We start from the raw sequence: 20,054 nt of genomic DNA, 5'->3' as shown, positions 1-20,054 counted from the left end.
CTGGTAAAGGAGTTTTGTTCTCTGGTAGTGTTTTGATTACTGATTCAATTTCCTTGCTGATAATTGGTCTATTCAGATTTTCTGTTTCTTCCTTGGTCATCCTTGGAATGTTGTATTTTTCTACAAAGTTATCCATTTCTTCTAGGTTATCCAGTTTGTTAGCATAGAATTTTTCATAGTATTCCTTCATAGTTCTTTGTATTGCTGTGTTGTCAGTAGTGATTTTTCCTTTTTTATTTCTGTTTCTGTTTATGTGTATAGACTCTTTTTTTCTTGATAAGTCTGGCTTGGCATTTATCTATTTTGTTTATTTTCTTGAAGTACCAGCTCCTACTTTCATTGATTTTTCTATTGTATTATTCTTCTCAATTTTATTTATTTCTGCTCTAATCTTTATTATGTCCCTCCTTCTACTGACTATGGGCCTCATTTGTTCTTCTTTTTTTAGTTTTGTTAATCATGAGTTTTGACAGTTCATATGGGATTGTTCTTCTTTCCTTAGGTAGGCCTGTACTGCAATATAGTTCCCTATTAGCACAGCCTTCACTGCATCCCACAGAGCTTGCAGTGATGAATGATTGTTGTCATTTGTCTCCATATATTGCTTGATCTCTGTTTTTATTTGGTCATTGATCCATTGATTATTTAGGAGCATGTTATTAAGCTTCGTGTGTTTGTGGGCTTTTTCATTTTCTTTGTGTAATTTATTTCTAGATTCATACCTTTGTTTTCTGAAAAGCTGATTGGTACAAATTCAATCTTTCTGGATTTACTGAGGCTCTTTTTGTGGCCTAGTATATGATCTATTCTTGAAAATGTTCCATGTGCACTTGAGAAGAATGTGTATTTTGTTGCTTTTGGATGGAGTGTTCTGTAGATGTCCATTAGGTCCTTATGTTCTAATACATTATTCAGTGCCTCTGTCTCCTTACTTATTTTCTGTCTGGTTGATCTGTGCTTTGGAGTGAGTAGTGTGTTGAAGTCTCCTAAAATAAATGCATTGTATTCTATTTCCCCCTTTAATTCTGTTAGTATTTGTTTCTCAAATTTGGTGTTGGGTGCATAGATATTTATAATGGTTATATCCTCTTGGTGGTTGACCCCTTTATCATTATGTAATGTCCTTCTTTGTGTCTTGTTACTTTGTTCATTTTGAAGTCTATTTTGTCTGATACAAGTACTGCAACTCTTGCTTTTTTCTCCCTATTAGTTACATGAAATATCTTTTTCCATCCCTTTACTTTAAGTCTGTGTATGTCTTTTTGTTTGAAGTGAGTCTCTTGTAGGCAGCCTATAGACAGGTCTTGTTTTTTATCCATTCAGTGACTCAACATCTTTTTCTTGGTGCATTCAGACCATCTACATTTAGTGTGATTATCGGTAAGTATGTACTTATTGCCATTGCAGGGTTTAGATTTGTGGTTACCAAAGGTTCAAGGGTAATTCCCTTACTATCTAACAGTCTAATTTAACTCAGCATGCTATTATAAACACAACCTGAAGATTCTTTTTTTTCCTTCTTTTTCTTCCTCTTCTATTCTTTATATATTAGGTATCATATTCTGTAGTCTTTGTCTATCCCTTTCTTGACTTTGGCAATAGTTCAATTGATTTTGCATCTGCTTAGTAATTAATTGTTCTACTTTCTCTGCTGTTGTTTTATTTCCCCTGGTGACAGCTATTTAGCCTCAGGAATACTTCTGTCTATAGCAGTCCCTCCAAAATGTACTGTAGAGACAGTTTGTGGGAGGTAAATTCTCTCAGTTCTTGCTTATCTGAAAATTGTTTAACACCTACTTCATTTAAATGATAATCTTTCTGGGTAGAGTATTCTTAGTTCGAGGCCCTTCTGCTTAATTGCATTGAATATGTCTTGCCACTCCTTTCTGGCCTGTAAGGTTTCTGTTGAGAAGTCTGATGATAACCTGATGGGCTTTCCTTGGTATGTGATCTTTTTTCTCTCTCTTGCTGCTTTGAAAAGTCTGTCCTTATCCTTGATCTTTGCCATTTTATTATTATATGTCTTGGTGTTATTTTCCTTGGGTCCCTTGTGTTGGCATATTGTCGACCTCCATGACCTAAAAGACTATCTCCTTCCCCAGATTGGAGAAGTTTACAGAAATTACTTCCTCAAAGACACTTTCTATCCCTTTTCCTCCCTCTTCTTCTTCCTGTACCCCTATAATGCAAATATTGTTTCATTTGGATTGGTCACACAGTTCTCTCAATATTCTTTCATTCTTAGAGATCCTTTTTTCTCTCTGTGCCTCAGCTTCTTTGTATTCCTCTTCTCTTATTTCTATTGCATTTACCATCTCTTCTCCTACATCTAATCTGCTTCTAAATCCCTCCATTTTATGTTTCATTTCAGATATGGAATTTCTTAATGATGGAATCTCTGTCCTAAAATTGTACCTGAGTTCTTGAATATTTTTCTGTACCTCCATGAGCATGTTTATTTTTATTTTGAACTCTCTTTCAGGAATATTGGTGAGTTCAGTTTCATTTGGCCCTTTCTAGTGTTTCTGAGATTTTTGTTTGAATCAGGTTCCTTTGATGTTTCATATTTGTATTTGGCGCCCTCTAGTGTCCAGAAGCTCTAGTCTCTGGAGCTGCTCAGCCCCTGGAGTTATGTTGGGGGTTGCAGGGGAGCAGTGCTGGTGCCTGGGGGGTGGAAAGAGCTGTTGCCTGCCTCCCGACTGCAGTACCTGTCTCCACTTTCAGAACCAGTGGGCTGAGCACACAGGTGTAAGCCTCTGCACTTAGCATCTGTAGCTGTGGTAGGTGGGGCCTCCCTCTGGCTGGGCTGACACCAGGGCAGGGACTGCAGGTTTGTGTGCCGGTGCCGGCAGGCCAGGAGGAAGGCACAGCAGGCTGTGTATCATACTGGGGGGCCTTGAAGCTGAGCAACTAGCCAGAGGGATGGAGCACCTGAAGCTTCCCAACCTGTTGGGCAGAGTGCACGCAGACAACCCTGTCAACCTATCCCTTCGCCCTCACAGCAAGCTCCGTGCAGACCCCATCCTTTCTACAGCCCTCTTGCTGCTAAGAAGCCTCTCAGACAGCCCACCCTTCCTTTGTTTCAGGGTGGCCAACTGTGGATCCCTTTCCTCCACAAACTGCTGGATCTCAGTCTCTCCAAGTATTCCACCAGTCTTGGCTTTCCAACCCCACCAATCTCCAGAGCAACATACAATGTAGATCTGTGCTTCCAAAGCAGGTCTCCAGGGATGGGGTTGAGCAGTTTTAGGCTTCCACCCACTCCCTGCTCAGTTTCTCTTCCTCCTGCCGGTGAGCTGGGAGGATTTGGGGGAAAAGGTCTTGGATCCCACCGAGTCACTGCTTTGGTATGTTACTGTGTTTCGTGAGGCCTGCTCTGTTTTCCAGGTGTTTGAGGTCTGGTGCAGCCTTCTTTCCTGTTGTTCTTTTACAATTAGTTGTATTAACTGTATTTTCATATTATAAGTGGTTTTGGGAGGAGTTCTCTGTCTCAACTCTCACGCCACCATCTTGAATATCCAGGCTATGGTATTTTGTTATAGTAGCCCAAACGGACTAAGACACCAGCATCACCTATACACACACACCTTCGTGTTGCTTTGAGATTTCTTTCATCTATTCCAAGGAGTTTTCTCAATTTCTACTGCATTCAGTTGCATTGCTTAGCATTTGATAAGCAGTCTCACTAAATCTATCTCAATAACAAAAGCTTTGCCAAAATATGGTTATCATATATACATAGGCAAAGAAATTGTGATACCTTTTCCAATAATGATTTTAACATGCTGTATATCAGGAGACATATCTGGATTTCAGATTCTTGAAATATGGAAAAATGCATGTCTCAAATTGATGAAATATGGTACCTCCACATCTATATACATCATAGTTTGAAAGACTGCTTATTACCTTAAAAGCAACTAAAGAAAAAGATGATCTATTTAAAAAATGATAATACACAGTTTAATGACAATGATAGAGCCCAAGGACAGTAGAATATGAGCTTCAAACATCTAGGAGAAAAATAATTGTCAAAAGTCAAACCATCACCTATGAATGAAAGCAAAATAAATACATTTATCAGACAAACACTTAGACAGCTTCCTACCATGAGTGTCATATTAAAGGAACTTTTTCTACTTTATATCTTGAGAGGAGTGGTAAATACAAACAAGCACTGGCTGAAAACAACAGCAATTAAAATATCTAATTTTGGGAGTGAAGAGATAAAAAGAAAATAACTAGGTGACAAATACATGTAAAATGAGAGGGGGTTGCTTGATTAGATTATTCTCAGTTCCTTATTTGAGAAGAGGGTAGGGATATGCATTAACTCTAAAAGTCAAGTGTGTATTTTAAAATGTTAAGAGTGACCATTAAAGTAAAAAAGAATACAGGGAGGGCTAAAGATGGCAGCGTGAGAGACGGAGGCTTCCTCCTAAAACTGCATACAATTCGAAAATACAGTTGCTGCAACTAATCCTGAGAGAGCTGCAGGAAAGAGACTGTGCCAGACTGCATACACCTGGAGAAAACAGCAGACCTCACGGAACGGGGTAACATACCAAAACTGTGGCCAGGCAGAACCCAAGCCCTTCCCCCACACAAGCTCACCAGCAGGAGGAAGAGAAATGGAACAGGGAGGGAGTGGAAGGCCTGGGACTGCTGAATACCTAGCTTCAGAGATCTGCTCTGGGAGCACAAACCTACATTTCATGGTGCTTTCATGATACTTGCATGATTACAGGGTTGGAAAGTTAATGCAGGCAGTATTCCTGGAGAGACTGAGATTCCAGGTGCTTGTGGAAAGCAGGGATCCATATCTGGCTGCTCTAGGACAAAAGCTTATATGTGTGTGCTCGGACAACTGGTTCAGGCAGTGGAGACAGGCATTGCAGCCAGAAAGAAGGAAACAGCTCTTTCTTCCACCCATGCACCAATACCGCTCTCCTGTGACCCCCGACATTGCTTCAGGGGCTGAGCAGCTCCAGAGTAGAGCTTCTAGACACTGGAGGGTGCCATATACAAATATGAAACACCAAAGGAACCTGGTCCAGAGTAAAATTAATATAACTCCGGAGAAAGATTTAAATGACATGGACCTTATGACTCTTCCTGAAAGGGAGTTCAAAATAAAAATCATCAACATGCTAATGGAGGTACAGAAAGATATCCAAGAACTCAGGAATGAATTCAGGTCACAGATCCAATCATTGAAGAGCACAATGGAGGGTATTAAAAGCAGGTTGGATATAGTGGAGGAGACGATAAATGAAATAGAAACCAAAGAGGAATGCAAAGAAGCTGAAGCACAGAGAGAAAAAAGGATCTCTAATAATGAAAGAATATAGAGAGAACAGTGTGACTAATCCAAATGGAACAATATTTTCATTATAGGGATACCAGAAGGAGAAGAGAAAGAGAAGCCTTCTATCTCAACACTCATGAATAGTGTCTTTGAGGAGGTAATTGTTGAAAACTTCCCCAATCTGGGGAAGGAGATAGTCTCTCAGGCCATGGAGACCCACAGATCTCCCAACACAAGGGATCCAAGGAAGACAACACCAAGACAAATAGTAATGAAATTGGCAAAGATCAAGGATAAGGACAGACTGTTAAAAGCAGCCAGAGAGAGAGAAATAAGATCACATACAAAGGAAAGCCCATCAAGCTAACATCAGACTTCTCAGCAGAAACCTTGCAGGCCAGAAGGGAGTGGCATGATGTATTTTATGCAATGAAGCAGAAGGCCCTGGAACCAATATTACTTTATCTGGCAAGATTATCATTTAAATTTAAGGAGGGATTAAACAATTTCCAGATAAGCAAAACCTGAGAGAATTTACCTCCCACAAGCCATCTCTACAGTCTACTTTGGAGGGTCTGCTATAAACAGAAGTGCTCCTAAGGTTTAATAGCTGTCACCAGAGGTAATAAAACCACATTAAAGAAAGTAGAACATCTAATTATTAAGCAAATGCAAAATCAAATCAACTATCTGCAAAGTCAATCAAGGGACAGACAAAGAGCACAGAATATGATGCCTAATATATAAAGAATGGAGGAGGAAGGAAAAGGAGGAGAAAAAGGAAAGAACTTTCAGATTGTGTTTGGAACACCATACTGAGTTAAGTTAGACTCTTAGATAGTAAGGAAATTAACCTTGAATCTTTGGTAACCAAGAATCTAAAGCCTGCAAAGGCAATAAGTATATACCTATTGATAATCACCCTAAATGTAAATGGACTGAAATTATCAATCAAAAGAAACAGAGTCACTGAATGGGTAAAAAAACAAGACCCATCTTTGTACTGCCTACAAGACACTCACTTTAAACACAAAGACATACACAGACTATAAGTGAAGGGATGGAAAAAGATATTTCATGCAAGTAACAGAGAGAAAAAAGCAGGAGTTGCAGTACTTGTATCAGACAAAATAGACTTCAAAACACAGAAAGTCACAAGAGACAAAGAAGGACATTACATAATGATAAAGGGGTCAATCCAACAAGAAGATATAACCATTATAAATATCTATACACCCAACACAGGAGCACCCACATATGGGAAATGAATACTAACAGAATTAAAAGGGGAAATAGAATGCAATGCATTCATTCTAGGAGACTTCAACACTCCACTCACTCTGAAGGACAGATCAACTAGACAGAAGATAAGTAAGGAGACAGAGGCACTGAACAACACTCTAGAACAGATGGACCTAACAGACATCTACAGAACTCTACAGCCAAAAGCAACAGAATACACATTCTTCTCAAGTGCACATGGAACATTTTCAAGAGTAGATGATATACTAGGCCACAAAAAGAGCCTCAGTAAATTCAAAAAGATTGAAATTGTACCAACCAGTTTCTCAGACCACAAAAGTATGAAACTAGAAATAAATTAGGCAAACAAAATGAAAAATCCCACAGACGCATGGAGGCTTCACATGTTCCTAAATAACCAATGGATCAATGACCAAATAAAACAGAGAACAAGAAATATATGGAGACAAATGACAACAGTAACTCAACACTGCAAAATCTGTGGGACGCAGCCAAGGCTGTGCTAAGAGGAAAGTATATTGCAATACAGGCCTACCTCAGGAAAGAAGAACAATCCCATATAAGCAGACTAAACTCACAATTAATGAAACTAGAAAAAGAACAGCAACTGAGGCCCAAAGTTAGTAGAAAGAGGGACATAATAAAGAATAGAGCAGAAATAAATAGAATTGAGAAGAATAAAACAATAGAAAGGATCAATGAAAGCAAGAGATGGTTCTTTGAGAAAATTATCAAAATAGATAAACCCCTAGCCAGACTTACCAAGAAAAAAAGAGAGTCTACACACATAAACAGAATCAGAAATGAGAAAGGAAAAATCACTACGGACACCACAGAAATACAAAGAATTATTAGAGAATACTATGAAGAATTCTATGCTAACAAACTGGATAACCTAGAAGAAATGGACAGCTTTCTAGAAAAATACAACCTTCCAAGACTGACCACAGAAGAAACAGAGAATCTGAACAGACCACTTACCAGCAATGAAATTGAACTGGTAATCAAAAAACTACATAAGAACAAAACTCCTGGACCAGATGGCTTCACCACTGAATTTTGTCAAACATTTAGTGAAGACCTAATACCCATCCTCCTTAAAGTTTCCCAAAAAATAGAAGAGGAGGGAACACATCCAAACTCATTCTATGAGGCCAGCATCACTCTAATACCAAAACCAGGCAAAAAGACCACAAAAAAAGAAAATTACAGACCAATATCTTGATGAACATAGATGCAAAAATACTCAACAAAATATTAGCAAACCTAATTAAAAAATACATCAAAAAGATCATCCATCCTGATCAAGTAGGATTTATGCCAGGGATGCAAGGATGGTACAACATTCGAAAATCCATTAACATCATGCACCACATCAATAAAAAGGACAAAAACCACATAATCATCTCCATAGATGCTGAAAAAGCATTCGACAAAATTCAACATCCATTCATGATAAAAACTCTCAACAAAATGGGTATAGAGGGCAAGTACCTCAACATAATAAAGGCCATATATGATAACCCACAGCCAACATTATTCTTAACAGCGAGAAGCTGAAAGCTTTTCCTTTAAGATCAGGAACAAGACAAGGAGGTCCACTGTCCCTACTTCTATTCAACATAGTTCTGGAGGTCCTGGCCACTGCAATCAGACAACACAAAGAAATAGAAAGCATCCAGATTGGCAAGGAAGAAGTTAAACTGACCCCGTTTACAGATTACAGGATATTGTACATAAAGAACCCTAAAGACTCCACTTCAAAACTACTAGATGTAATATCTGATTTCATCAAAGTTGCAGGATACAAAATTAATACACAGAAATCTATGGCTTTCCTATCCACTAACAATGAACTAGCAGAGAGAGAAAACAGGAAAACAATTCCATTCACAAATGCATCAAAAAGAATAAAATACCTAGGAATAAACATAACCAAGGAAGTGAAAGACCTATACTCTGAAAACTACAAGACACTCATGAGAGAAATTAAAGAAGATACCTATAAATGCAAACACATCCCATGCTCATGGATAGGAAGAATTGACATTGTCAAAATGGCCATCCTGCCTAAAGCAACCTATAGATTCAATGCTATTCCTATCAAAATGCAACAGAATTCTTCAACAAACTAGAGAAAATAGTCCTAAAATTCATATGGAACCACAAAAGACCTCGAATAGCCAAAGCAATCCTGAGAAGGAAGAATAAAGCTGGGGGGATTATGCTCCCCAACTTCAAGCTCTACTACAAAGCCACAGCAATCAAGACAATTTGGTACTGGCACAAGAACAGACCCACAGACCAGTGGAACAGACTAGAGAGCCCTGATATAAACCCAAGCATATATGGTCAATTAATATACGATAAAGGAGCCATGGACATACAATGTGGAAATGACAGCCTCTTCAACAACTGGTGCTGGCAAAACTGGACAGCTGCATGCAAGAGAATGAAACTGGATTACTGTTTAACCCCATACACAAAAGTAAACTTGAAATGGATTACAGACTTGAATGTAAGTCATGAAACCATAAAAGTCTTAGAAGACAACAGAGGCAAACATCTCCTGAATATAAGCATGAGCAACTTCTTCCTGATGCATCTCCTCGAGAAAGGGAAACAAAAGCAAAAATGAACTCATGGGACTACATCAAACTAAAAAGGTTTTGTACGACAAAGGACATCATCAACAAAACAAAAAGGCACCCTACAGTATGGGAAAACATATTTGTAAATGACATATCCAACAAGGGGTTAACATCCAAAATATATAAAGAACTTATACACCTCAACACCCAAAAGAGCAAATACCCTATTAACAAATGGGCAGAGGATATGAAGAGACAGTTCTCCCAAGAAGAAATTCAGATGGCCAACAGACACATGAAAAGATGCTCCACATCACTAATCATCAGGGAAATGCAAATTAAAACCACAATGAGATATCACCTCACACCAGTTAGGATGGCCAGCATCGAAAAGACTAAGAACAACAAATGCTGGCGAGGATGCAAAGAAAGGGGAACCCTCCTACACTGCTGGCTGGTGGGTATGTAAGCTAGTTCAACCACTGTGGAAAGCAATATGGAGGTTCCTCAAAAAACTCAAAATAGAAAATACCATTTGACCTGGGAATCCCACTCCTTGGAATATACCCAAAGAATACAACTTCTCAGATTCAAAAAGTCTTATGCACCTGTATGTTTATTGCAGCACTTTTTACAATAGCCAAGATATGGAAGCAACCTAAGTGTCCATCAGTAGATGAATGGATAAAGAAGATGTGGTACATATATACAATGGAATACTATTCAGCCATAAGAAAGAAACAAATCCTACCATTTGCAACCACATGGATGGAGCTGGAGGACATTATGGTCAGTGAAATAAGGCCAGGCAGAGAAAGACAAATGCCAAATGATTTTCCTCATTTGTGGAGTATAACAATGAAGCAAAACTGAAGGAATAAAATGGCAGCAGATTCAGAGACTCCAAGAATAAACTACTGGTTACCAAAGGGGAGGGGTCTGTGGGGGAGGGAGGGAGAAGGGTACTGAGGGGTATTATGTTTGGTACACGTGGTATGGGGATCATGGGGAGAACAATGTATCACAGAGGAGGGACATAGTGGATCTCTGGCATCTTGCTGCACTGATGGACAGTGACTGCATTGGGGTATGGGTGGGGACTTGATAATATGGGCAAACGTAGTAACCACATTGTTTTCTCATGTGAGGCCTTCATAAGAATGTATATCAATCATACCTTAATAAAGAAGTATAAAAAAAAAGAATAGAGAAAACTCCATCAACCCAAAGTAAGACACAAGAAAAAAAAAATCATAGGAAAAGCATGAAATAACATCAAACTAATAAATATGAATATATCAGTAGTTACAATTAGTTTAACAGAATGAAGTGTCAGGTTAGAAGACAGATTCTCAGATTGTAAGCAAAAAATGGAATTGTACATTCTTTATACAAAAAAGGTTTAAAGCTAAAGAATACTTAATATGACTCACTGAGTAGAACTCAGCATCACTTCTGTTGATTTCCTGCCAAAAGTATATAACCTAAATTTAATCATGAGGAAATGTCATTAGACAAGCCTAAATTGAGACGCATTCTACAAAATAGTAAACTAATAGTCTTCAAAAATGGCAATGTCATGAAAGATGAAGAAAAATTCAGGCACTCTTTTTGATTAAAGAAGACTAGAGAGACATAACAAGTGAATGCAATGCATGATTTTAGATTTTCTTTTGCTATAAAGGACATTATTGAGACAAACGGGAAAATCTGAATAGGATCTACAGATTAGATAATAGCAATATCAATGTTAATTTCCTGCTTTTGATAATTCTAATGTGGATATATAAGAGAAGTCCTTGTTTTAGGAAATACACACTGAAGTATGTAGAGATAAAGGAGAATCATGTCTGCAACTTACTCTTAAATGTTTCAGAAAAAAATAGAGATATGTGTGGCTCAAGCTGATAAAATATGGTAGCTCCACATCCATATACACCATAGTCAATCTGCAGTACTTCAAAATGAAACCTAAGAAAGAGACCACCTACAAAAAAATGATAATAGACAGTTTACTGACTATAATAGCACCAAAGACAATGCAATATGATATAAAGAGTAAGGGAGAAGGAGAGAATGATCAAGAGAAGATAAGTGTACTAAAATGTTATATCATAGATATGTTTGCAGATATCTGTTACATAAGTGGGTGTTTAATTTGCTAGAGGGAGACACTACCAAGGGAAGAAGGAAGAAGAGAGAAAGAATTCACTCTCAATAAACAGTGGAACAGCTGGTAAACCACACGAGGAAAAAAAACAAACAAAATTGGATTTCAATTTCACACCACAGGCAGAAATCAATGTCTAATAGATGAGAGAGCTACATGTGAAGAACAACTTTGAAACTTTTGGTAGACAATACAGAAAAATACCTTTATATCCTCATCCTATAAGAGAGGATTTTTCAAACAAAAAAGAGGAAAATAAAACTATTGATGATTTTTAATTCTGTTCCTCAAAAGACAGCAAATACAGAAGAAACACTACAGATAAAAAGGGGGGGAAAAGCCTGTTATTACAATAGGCAAAGGATACTACTACTCACGGAAGAGGCAATCTCAATATCTAAAAAAGAAAAGATAAAAGGCATTCAACCTCAGTGGAAATTATAATTAAAATTTCAATGCAATACAATCTTAGAGTTACAGTATTAGCAAAAATTTAAAGGTCTCATGATACCAAGTGGCAACAAAGATGTGGAGTTAAAGGAACTCTCAGGTAATACTGATAGAAATGTAACGTTACATTCCCCTTGTGGAAAGCTTATGTATAGCTGATAAGGTGAAATGATGTGCATAATGCTGGCACTCTGCAGTGCTTCTCACAAGTATTCACCACTCAGCATCGTTTTTTCAAATAAAGGTTACAACCAACTTTTCACTGATCAAGGAATCAATTAAATAGGTTGAGACCAACCTTTTTCTTTTGAGACCAGTATTTTTTTAATAAGATACAACAGAACAGAACAGGACATACCAGAATGGATTGCAATAAAGGTAGGTACAGTTAAACGAAATGTTTTGTTTCCATTATTTATAGTGTGCCCTTATAAATATGTATTTAATACTGGGTTTTAATGTAAATTTATTATCATAGATAATGGCTAAAAATGTGTGAAAGTCACTGTCCTAGAGTTGTTACACACATGCTCAAAAAGACATGTACAAAAAGACACTTAATAATTAAAAAAATGGAAATAACATTACTGTCCATAAATAGAATGATTATTTAATTACAATCATTCAATGGAATATATATAATAGTGAAAAGTTTTGAAACAGAGCTACAGGTACCAACATAGATAAATCTCAAAGCATAATGTTAATAAGGTCACCTTACAGAAGCTATGTACAGTTTGATGATACCACTTACAGAACATCTGAAAACGTGCAAAACAAAAGCTTCACATTGTTTAGGGATACACACATATACGGGAAAAGGACACAGACATGCATGGGAATAAACACCAAATTCAGAATTGTGGTTACCTCTGCAGAAGAAGAAGAGAATGTGGCGGGGGAGGCTTACACAGTATGCCTCAACTATGCTTGAAAGGCTTTTATTTATAAAGTGGATTGTTGGATATACAAATGTTGGTAATATTATTTCCTATTTTGGGGGACTGCCCGAAATGTTTCATACTTTTTCAAAGGAAAAAATATATTTTTATATATGTTTTTCAAAGAAAAACACATATATATCATGTAAACCAGAAAGACATTTGGATTGAAATTTATAAAATTTCTAAGAAAAAAACCCAATAACTTTTCTACATCAAAAACATCAGAGAGTAAGTTTTTGGAAAAGATGGAAGAGGGGGCACAGTTGTTTGTTTCATCTCCTGTCCAACATTCAATGAGTGAAGAAAAAAAATACACACAATGACTATATCCATGGAAGTCATAAAAACAAAAGGGTTATCATTAACAGGTCAACATTTCAGACGAATTTCAAAATGCTGGAAAGAAGATGGGATCTTATAGGTGAGAACCCTGAATGGAGAAAACTGTAGCTCGTCTCTCTCAAGCGAGAGATACCACACTGTAAACACAGCGATTCTTGCTGACAGAATGCCGTCCTACTCTGCGCTCAGTCAGTGCATCCAAGAAGCAGGTGAGGACGGTGGCGGACTGTAGCTTCTCAAGCAGATGGGCAGTTAAAGGTCCGTCTGTTCACAGTCATTCCCTGAACAGCAACAAACCGCCGCAGCGGCCTCCCACCCCAGCCATGCACATGCACAGCCATGTGCAGAGACCCTCAGCTGAGGCCTCCGCATCTGTTCCCTAAACAACATGGAGTGTCTGTCAAGAAAGGATGGAGAGCGTGGGCGTTTGACCTACGGAGAGGGACAATAACTGCTACAGAAGAGCCGCAGGGGAAAAGGGAAGCCAGTTTCACTTGGCACAAAAGATGCTAAAGTCCTTCTATCCCCAAAAGTAGTCTTTCTCTTATTTTAGCAACTACAGAGTGAGCCCGCCTTTTCCCTTCGACTCTCTCTAAAGGGAAGTCTGCCACTGTGTGGGATTCAATGACTTACACAAATCCAGTGATCATTCTAGGGAAATATCTCACAGTTACAAAGACCTATGCAGCTACACAGGAGGCCCAGCCACTGCTTAACATGGTCCTTCATTTAAGGATTACCAGCCATTGAGGAAAATCTAAACCATGAAATTAAAAAAAAAAAAAAAAAGAGTTAAGTGTTATAAGTGACCCTGGAGAAAAGAAGAGATAATGAAAAAAATGAGTCCTCAGATTCAAGTCTCTTTTGGGAAAAAGATGCTTTGAAAAAGAAACAGACAAGAGTTGGAGATAAAGTTTCTTGTTTATCCTTACATATATACTCATGATTTCTTATAAATTAATATGCATGATTCTAATATATCATGATATAATATACATAATACTTATTAAATCTTTTAACTTTCAGAAATTAATAGAACTTCCTTTTCCATAAAATGTTTACTGCTACCTAAGCTATAAGAGTAATTATTACACATAATATTCAATGAGAAATTCAGTGAGCAATTTCCTGGATATGTATTATGCACGTTCCAAATGAAAGACAGAACCTGGACAGGAATACACTAGGGCCCATAGATTTCTGTACCCCACTCCACCAGACCTTTTTGGATTTGTGCCACATCCAATGTCCTGAGGACAGGTTATGGCCAACCTGAGCAGTTCCTAGAGACTCAGCAATCCAACAGATCAACTCCATCTGGATGTCTTTTAAAATAAACAAGCCATTTCCAATATTTAAATCCAATCTTGGTAGGATCTGACAGAATTTAAAAGGTTCTGTAATAAATCCATGTTTTGGAGAAGGTTCTGAAACTGTCCCAATCTCCTAGAAAATATGAGCATTACCTGGCTCAGATTTTTTGGGGAAACTTCAAAATTAGCCAATCTGTACAATGAGGTCTAGAGATAAAATATCATCTGTCCCCCAGCCTTCTCAAGTGTACCACTTAAGTACACTTAATTATTTTCTAAGAAACTCAATGTCTTGAAAATTTAAGAGTTAGATTGTGTCTTTAAAAGTGCTCAAATGATAACCAGAGAGAATCGAGGTAGTTTTTTTTATTACATGTAAACAAAGGAAAGTTGTTAAAATAACAAATGTTTTTATAAATCATTAGAAGTGTTCTTGACCTTTACAATATTATACACCTGAAAGCCATATTTCTAGTGCTTTTCCCATATGCACAGTACAAAATACCTGAGTATTAAGCTGTTATTTAGTTGCTGAACTTAAGTAAAACTATAAATCTAATGACATTTATCTTCAGAGTTCCAGAATCGCCTTTCTATAGTTTTGCCCCACAATGGTATGTTAACTCTTTCCCTCCTTCTCACAGGCCAGTTCTCTACCATCTTTATTATGTCTTTTTTTAGAGTCAACAAGTCAAAAGGACCCTAGAGATAATCTAGCCCAAAGCTCTCAATTTAGAGGAAAGTAAACTGAGGTTTACAGAGTTAAGGTGATTGCCCAAGGTCACACAGCTAATGAGAGATGAAACGGAGACCAGAACTAGGCCTCTTTTGCCGTAGGCAATGCTCCTTCCACTACAGGAAACTGTCTCTAACAGCTGCAAAGGATGTGATATTCATGAGTATCCTCACAGTCCTCAACCTCTTCTGTGTCTGTGCTTTTTCCCTCTTAGTGCAACAGTTCAGCAACTTTCAGTCACCAATAACTTTCTTTCTTATTAATTCTATACCCATCACAAAACAGGAAATGATTCAATATTCATTTACACTGCTGACTCATTTACTGAGAACACTTCTATTCTGTTTTGAATTTCATATTTACCTTTTAAAACATTAACATTTTCCAAACAAAATATTACAAAGTTTAATAATCATATCAATAATTTAAATTCAGAAAAAACTAATTGACCTTAGATTCTTACTTTGCAAAAAGCAATATCATGACATTAATGTCATTTCCTTAAAAGTAAAGCCAGAAATCACATATCAATTCCATTTTAATACTCACCACAACAGTGATTTGATTGTGTCGCAGATTAAGTTCAGTCAGGGAATCCAGCCCATTTAGATTATCAACGTGACTTAAAAGGTTCCTGGCAAGATTTAAAACTCTCAAATCACACAAATGATTGACATTTTCAATCTTGGTAATCTGTTAAAAAATGAGGAATGGATGATGAGCAGGCATAAATCTCAGATATGTTATAAAAATACCTAAAACTAAAACATATAGTCATTGGACTCAGTGACAAGTTTACAAGAAGACATGTAAAAATCTATTTCCAATTTCCTTCTGCTGTAGATAATATGAAGTCATTTAACTTGTGAAAATTAACTGAAGGAAGATATTCTATAATTTGACCATGGTAAATATTTGAAGTAATTTTTATCAAATAATCAACAAGTCCATCATTTGGAACATCTCCAAGTGTCCAACACTATGCCAGGTCCCATAAAGGTAACAAGAAATACACATACTACCTGGCAACTAGAAACTTAGTTCGAACCCAAGGCATAAGCTCACAATGATCTGCCCAAGCCAGACCATCGTCTGAGCGTAAAGGCAAGGAAAAGAAGTATAGCAAGTTCCCCTTGTTCATTCCATTTACACTGCAGGATCCTGAAAGCCATCAAGAGTCTTGAAAAAACACAAGGAACTAGGACGGCCAGTGGAGAGTGAGGACAGATGTAATGTATTAGTTTAAGTGCTTCAGAGAGGAGACAGGTAATGTTTAGTCAGGGTGCAACATGATGGACACTACGTGTTTAGAATAAGAGGACTTGGAGCATGGACTCGGCACATACACACCAGCACTGGAACTGGAGCAGAGGAGTTTGAATTGCACAGTAAGGTAAGGGTAAGTAAAAGCTATCCCACGAGGTGATGAGAGCTCAACATTATTTTAAGCCCCATCACAACACAGCAAGCATAGTACAAAGGGATGAGTTGCTGCATGACACAGAGCAGGGGTCCTTGTGGAGACCTTTCAATGTAACGTACTTAAACATCAATGAATCATACAAATAACACTTTTCTTCTCAAAACTGAAAAAAAGTAAGTTGCACAATCACTAGACATTAACTTTCTCATCTGTATTGCCTTCATGATATTTTTTTTATTAAGGTATTACTGATATACACTCTTATGAAGGTTTCACATGAAAAAACAATGTGGTTATTACATTTACCCATGTTATCAAGTCCCCACCCATTCCCCATTGCAGTCACTGTCCATCAGTGCAGCAAGATGCCACAGATTCACTGCTTGCCTTCTCTGTGCTACACTGTTCTCCCCGTGATCCCCCACACCATGTGTACTAAACATAATACCCCTCAATCCCCTTCTCCCTCCCTCCCCACCTGCCTCCCATACCCCTCCCCTTTGGTAACCACTAGTCCCTTCTTGGAGTCTGTGAGTTTGCTGCTATTTTGTTCCTTCAGTTTTGCTTCATTGCTATACTCCACAAATGAGGTAAATCATTTGGCACTTGTCTTTCTCCAACTGGATTATTTCACAGAGCAAATACCCTCCAGCTCCATCCATCTTGTTGCAAATGGTAGGATTTGTTCCTTATGGCTGAGTAGTATTCCATTGTGTATATGAACCACCTCTTCCTTATCCATTCATCTACTGATGGACACTTACATTGCTTGCGTACCTTGGCTATTGTAAATAGTGCTGCGATAAGCATAGGGGTGCGTATGTCTTTTTGAATCTGAGAAGTTATATTCTTTGGGTAAATGCCAAGGAATGTGATTCCCGGGTTAAATGGTATTTCTATTTTTAGTTTTTTAAGGAACCTCCATATTGCTTTCCACAATGGTTGAACTAGCTTACATTCCCACCAGCAGTGTAGGAGGGTTCCCCTTTCTCTGCATCTTCATCAGCATTTGTTGTTCTTAGTCTTTTCGATGCTGGCCATCCTTACTGGTGTGAGGTGATATCTCATTGTGGTTTTAATTTGCATTTCCCTGATGATTAGTGATGTGGAGCATCTTTTCATATGCCTGTTAGCCACCTGAATTACTTCTTTGGAGAAGTTGTCTCTTCATATCCTCTGCCCATTTGTTAATTGGGTTATTTGCTTTTTGGGTGTTGAGGCATGTGAGTTCTTTATATATTTTGGATGTTGACCCCTTGTCAGATATGCCATTTACAAATATATTCTCCACACTGTAGGATGCCTTTTTGTACTGCTGATGGTGTCCTTTGCCGTACACAAGCGTAGTCCCATGAGTTCATTTTTGCTTTTGTTTCCTTTGTTCAAGATGCGTTCAGGAAGAAGTTGCTCATGCTTATATTCAGGAGAATTTTGCCTATGTTGTCTTCTAAGAATTTTACAGTTTCATGACTTACATTCAGCTCTTAGATCCACTTTGAGTTTACTTTTGTGTATGGGGTTAAAGAATAATCCAGTTTCATTCTCTTGCATGTAGCTGTCCAGTTTTGCCAACACCAGCTGTTGAAGAGGCTGTTGTTTCCCCATTGTATGTCCATGGCTCCTTTATCATATATTAATTGACTATATATGATTGGGTTTATATCAGGGCTCTCTAGTCTGTTCCATTAGTCTATAGGTCTGTTCTTGTGCCAGTACCAAATTGTCTTGTTTACTGTGGCTTTCTAGTAGAGCTTGAAGTTGGGAAGCATAATCCCCCCAGCCTTATTCTTCCTCCTCAGGATCTCTTTGGATATTCGGGGTCTTTTGTGGTTCCATATGAATTAGAACCACTTGCTCTAGTTCACTGAAGAATAGTGTCCGTATTTTAATAGGAATTGCATTGAATCTATAGATTGCTTTAGGCATGATGGCCATTTGACAATATTCATTCTTTCTATCCATGAGCATGGGACATGTTTCCATTTATCGATATCTTCTTTAATTTCTCTCATGAGTGTCTTGTAGTTTTCAGGGTATAGGTCTTTCACTTCTTCAGTTAGGTTTATTTCTAGGTATTTTATTCTTTTTGATGCAACTGTGAATGGAATTGTTTTCCTGATTTCTCTTTCGGCTAGCTCATTATTAGTGTATAGGAATGCAACAGATTTTTGTATATTAAGTTTGTACCCTGCAACTTTGTGGAATTCAGATATTAGATCTAGTAGCTCTGGAGTGGATTCTTTAGGGTTTTTTTATGTACAATATCATGTCATCTGCAAACAGGGACAGTTTACCTTGTTCCTTAACAATCCATATGCCTTTTATTTCTCTGTGTTGTCTGATTGTGGAGGCTAGGACCTCCAGTACTATGTTGAATAGAAGTGGGGAGATTGGGCATCCTTGTCTTGTTTCAGATATTAAAGGAAAACCTTTCAGCTTCTTGCTGTTAAGTGTGATGTTGGCTGTGGGTTTGTCATATATGGCCTGTATTATGTTGAGGTACTTGCTCTCTATACCCATTTTGTTGAGAGTTTTTATCATGAATGGATGTTGAATTTTGTTAAATGCTTTTTCAGCATCTATGGAGATGATTGTGTGGTTTTTGTCCTTCTTTTTGTTGATGTGGTGGATGATGTTGAGGGATTTTCGAATGTTGTACCACCCTTGCATCCCTGGAATAAATCCTACTTCACCATGATAGATGATCTTTTTGATGTATTTTTGAATTCAGTTTGCTAATATTTTGTTGAGTATTTTTGCATCCATGTTCATCAGGGATATTGTGCAATCCTTGCCCCTTTAGCAGCCCTCTTGCTGTTAGGAAGTCTCTCAGAGTGCCTGACTTTCTTTTGTCCAAGAGCAGCAGGATATGGATCCCTGCTTTCCACAGGTGGCTGGAATCTCAGTCTCTCCCGGTATTCTGCCTGTATTAGCTTTCCAACCTCCTAATCATGAGAGTACCATGCAACCACCATGAAATGTAGGTTTGTGCTCCCAGAGAAGATCTCTGGAGTTATGTATTCAGCAGTCCCAGGCCTCCACTCCCTCCCTGCTCCATTTCTCTTCCTCTCACCAGTGAGCTGGGGTGGGGGAAGGGCTTGGGTCCTGCTTGGCCATGGCTTTGATACATTACCCTGTTCCATGAGGTTTATTCTTTTCTCCAGGTGTATGCAGTTTGCGCAGTCCTCTTTCCTGTTGCTTTTTTCAGGATTAGTTATATAATTATATTTTTGTATTATATGCAGTTTTAGGAGCAAGCCTCTGTCTCACCTCTCATGCTGCCATCTTTAATCCTTTCTCACCTTAATGATATTTTTTGTATTTTTATTTTACACTTCAAAGCAGATGTTGGCTGGAAGAACTGGTTTTTAGATTTATAATCTAGTTTCTATGATGTTAGTTGCACTTTCTCTTACATTCAAGAAATACCATCTAGATTCCATCTAGGTTCAAAAGAGAAACCTAACGATGTTTATGGTAAATTCAATAATATATAAAGTTAACATCTGACCAT

At 37.9% G+C, this 20,054-nt stretch overlaps 1 protein-coding gene across 12 annotated transcripts in view; it reads right to left on the bottom strand.

The window, feature by feature from the left end:
• The window catches only part of LRRC49 (leucine rich repeat containing 49), a 201,467-nt gene that overhangs the window by 145,672 nt on the left and 35,741 nt on the right, over window positions 1-20,054 (bottom strand). For all 12 annotated transcript variants that reach the window (XR_012120775.1, XM_073212103.1, XM_073212105.1 and 9 more), the window contains one exon: window positions 15,667-15,810. Coding sequence is in view for 11 of the 12 variants with exons in the window: in XM_073212103.1 (XP_073068204.1) it covers window positions 15,667-15,810 (144 nt within the window). In the remaining variant the exon portion in view is untranslated. The remainder of the gene's footprint in view (window positions 1-15,666; window positions 15,811-20,054) is intronic.

This window comes from Manis javanica, chromosome 8 (genome assembly GCF_040802235.1).
Source record: "Manis javanica isolate MJ-LG chromosome 8, MJ_LKY, whole genome shotgun sequence".
Lineage (NCBI taxonomy): Eukaryota > Metazoa > Chordata > Mammalia > Pholidota > Manidae > Manis > Manis javanica.
The sequence above is the reverse complement of the archived record's forward strand: the minus strand, read 5'-3'. Positions and strand labels throughout refer to the sequence as shown.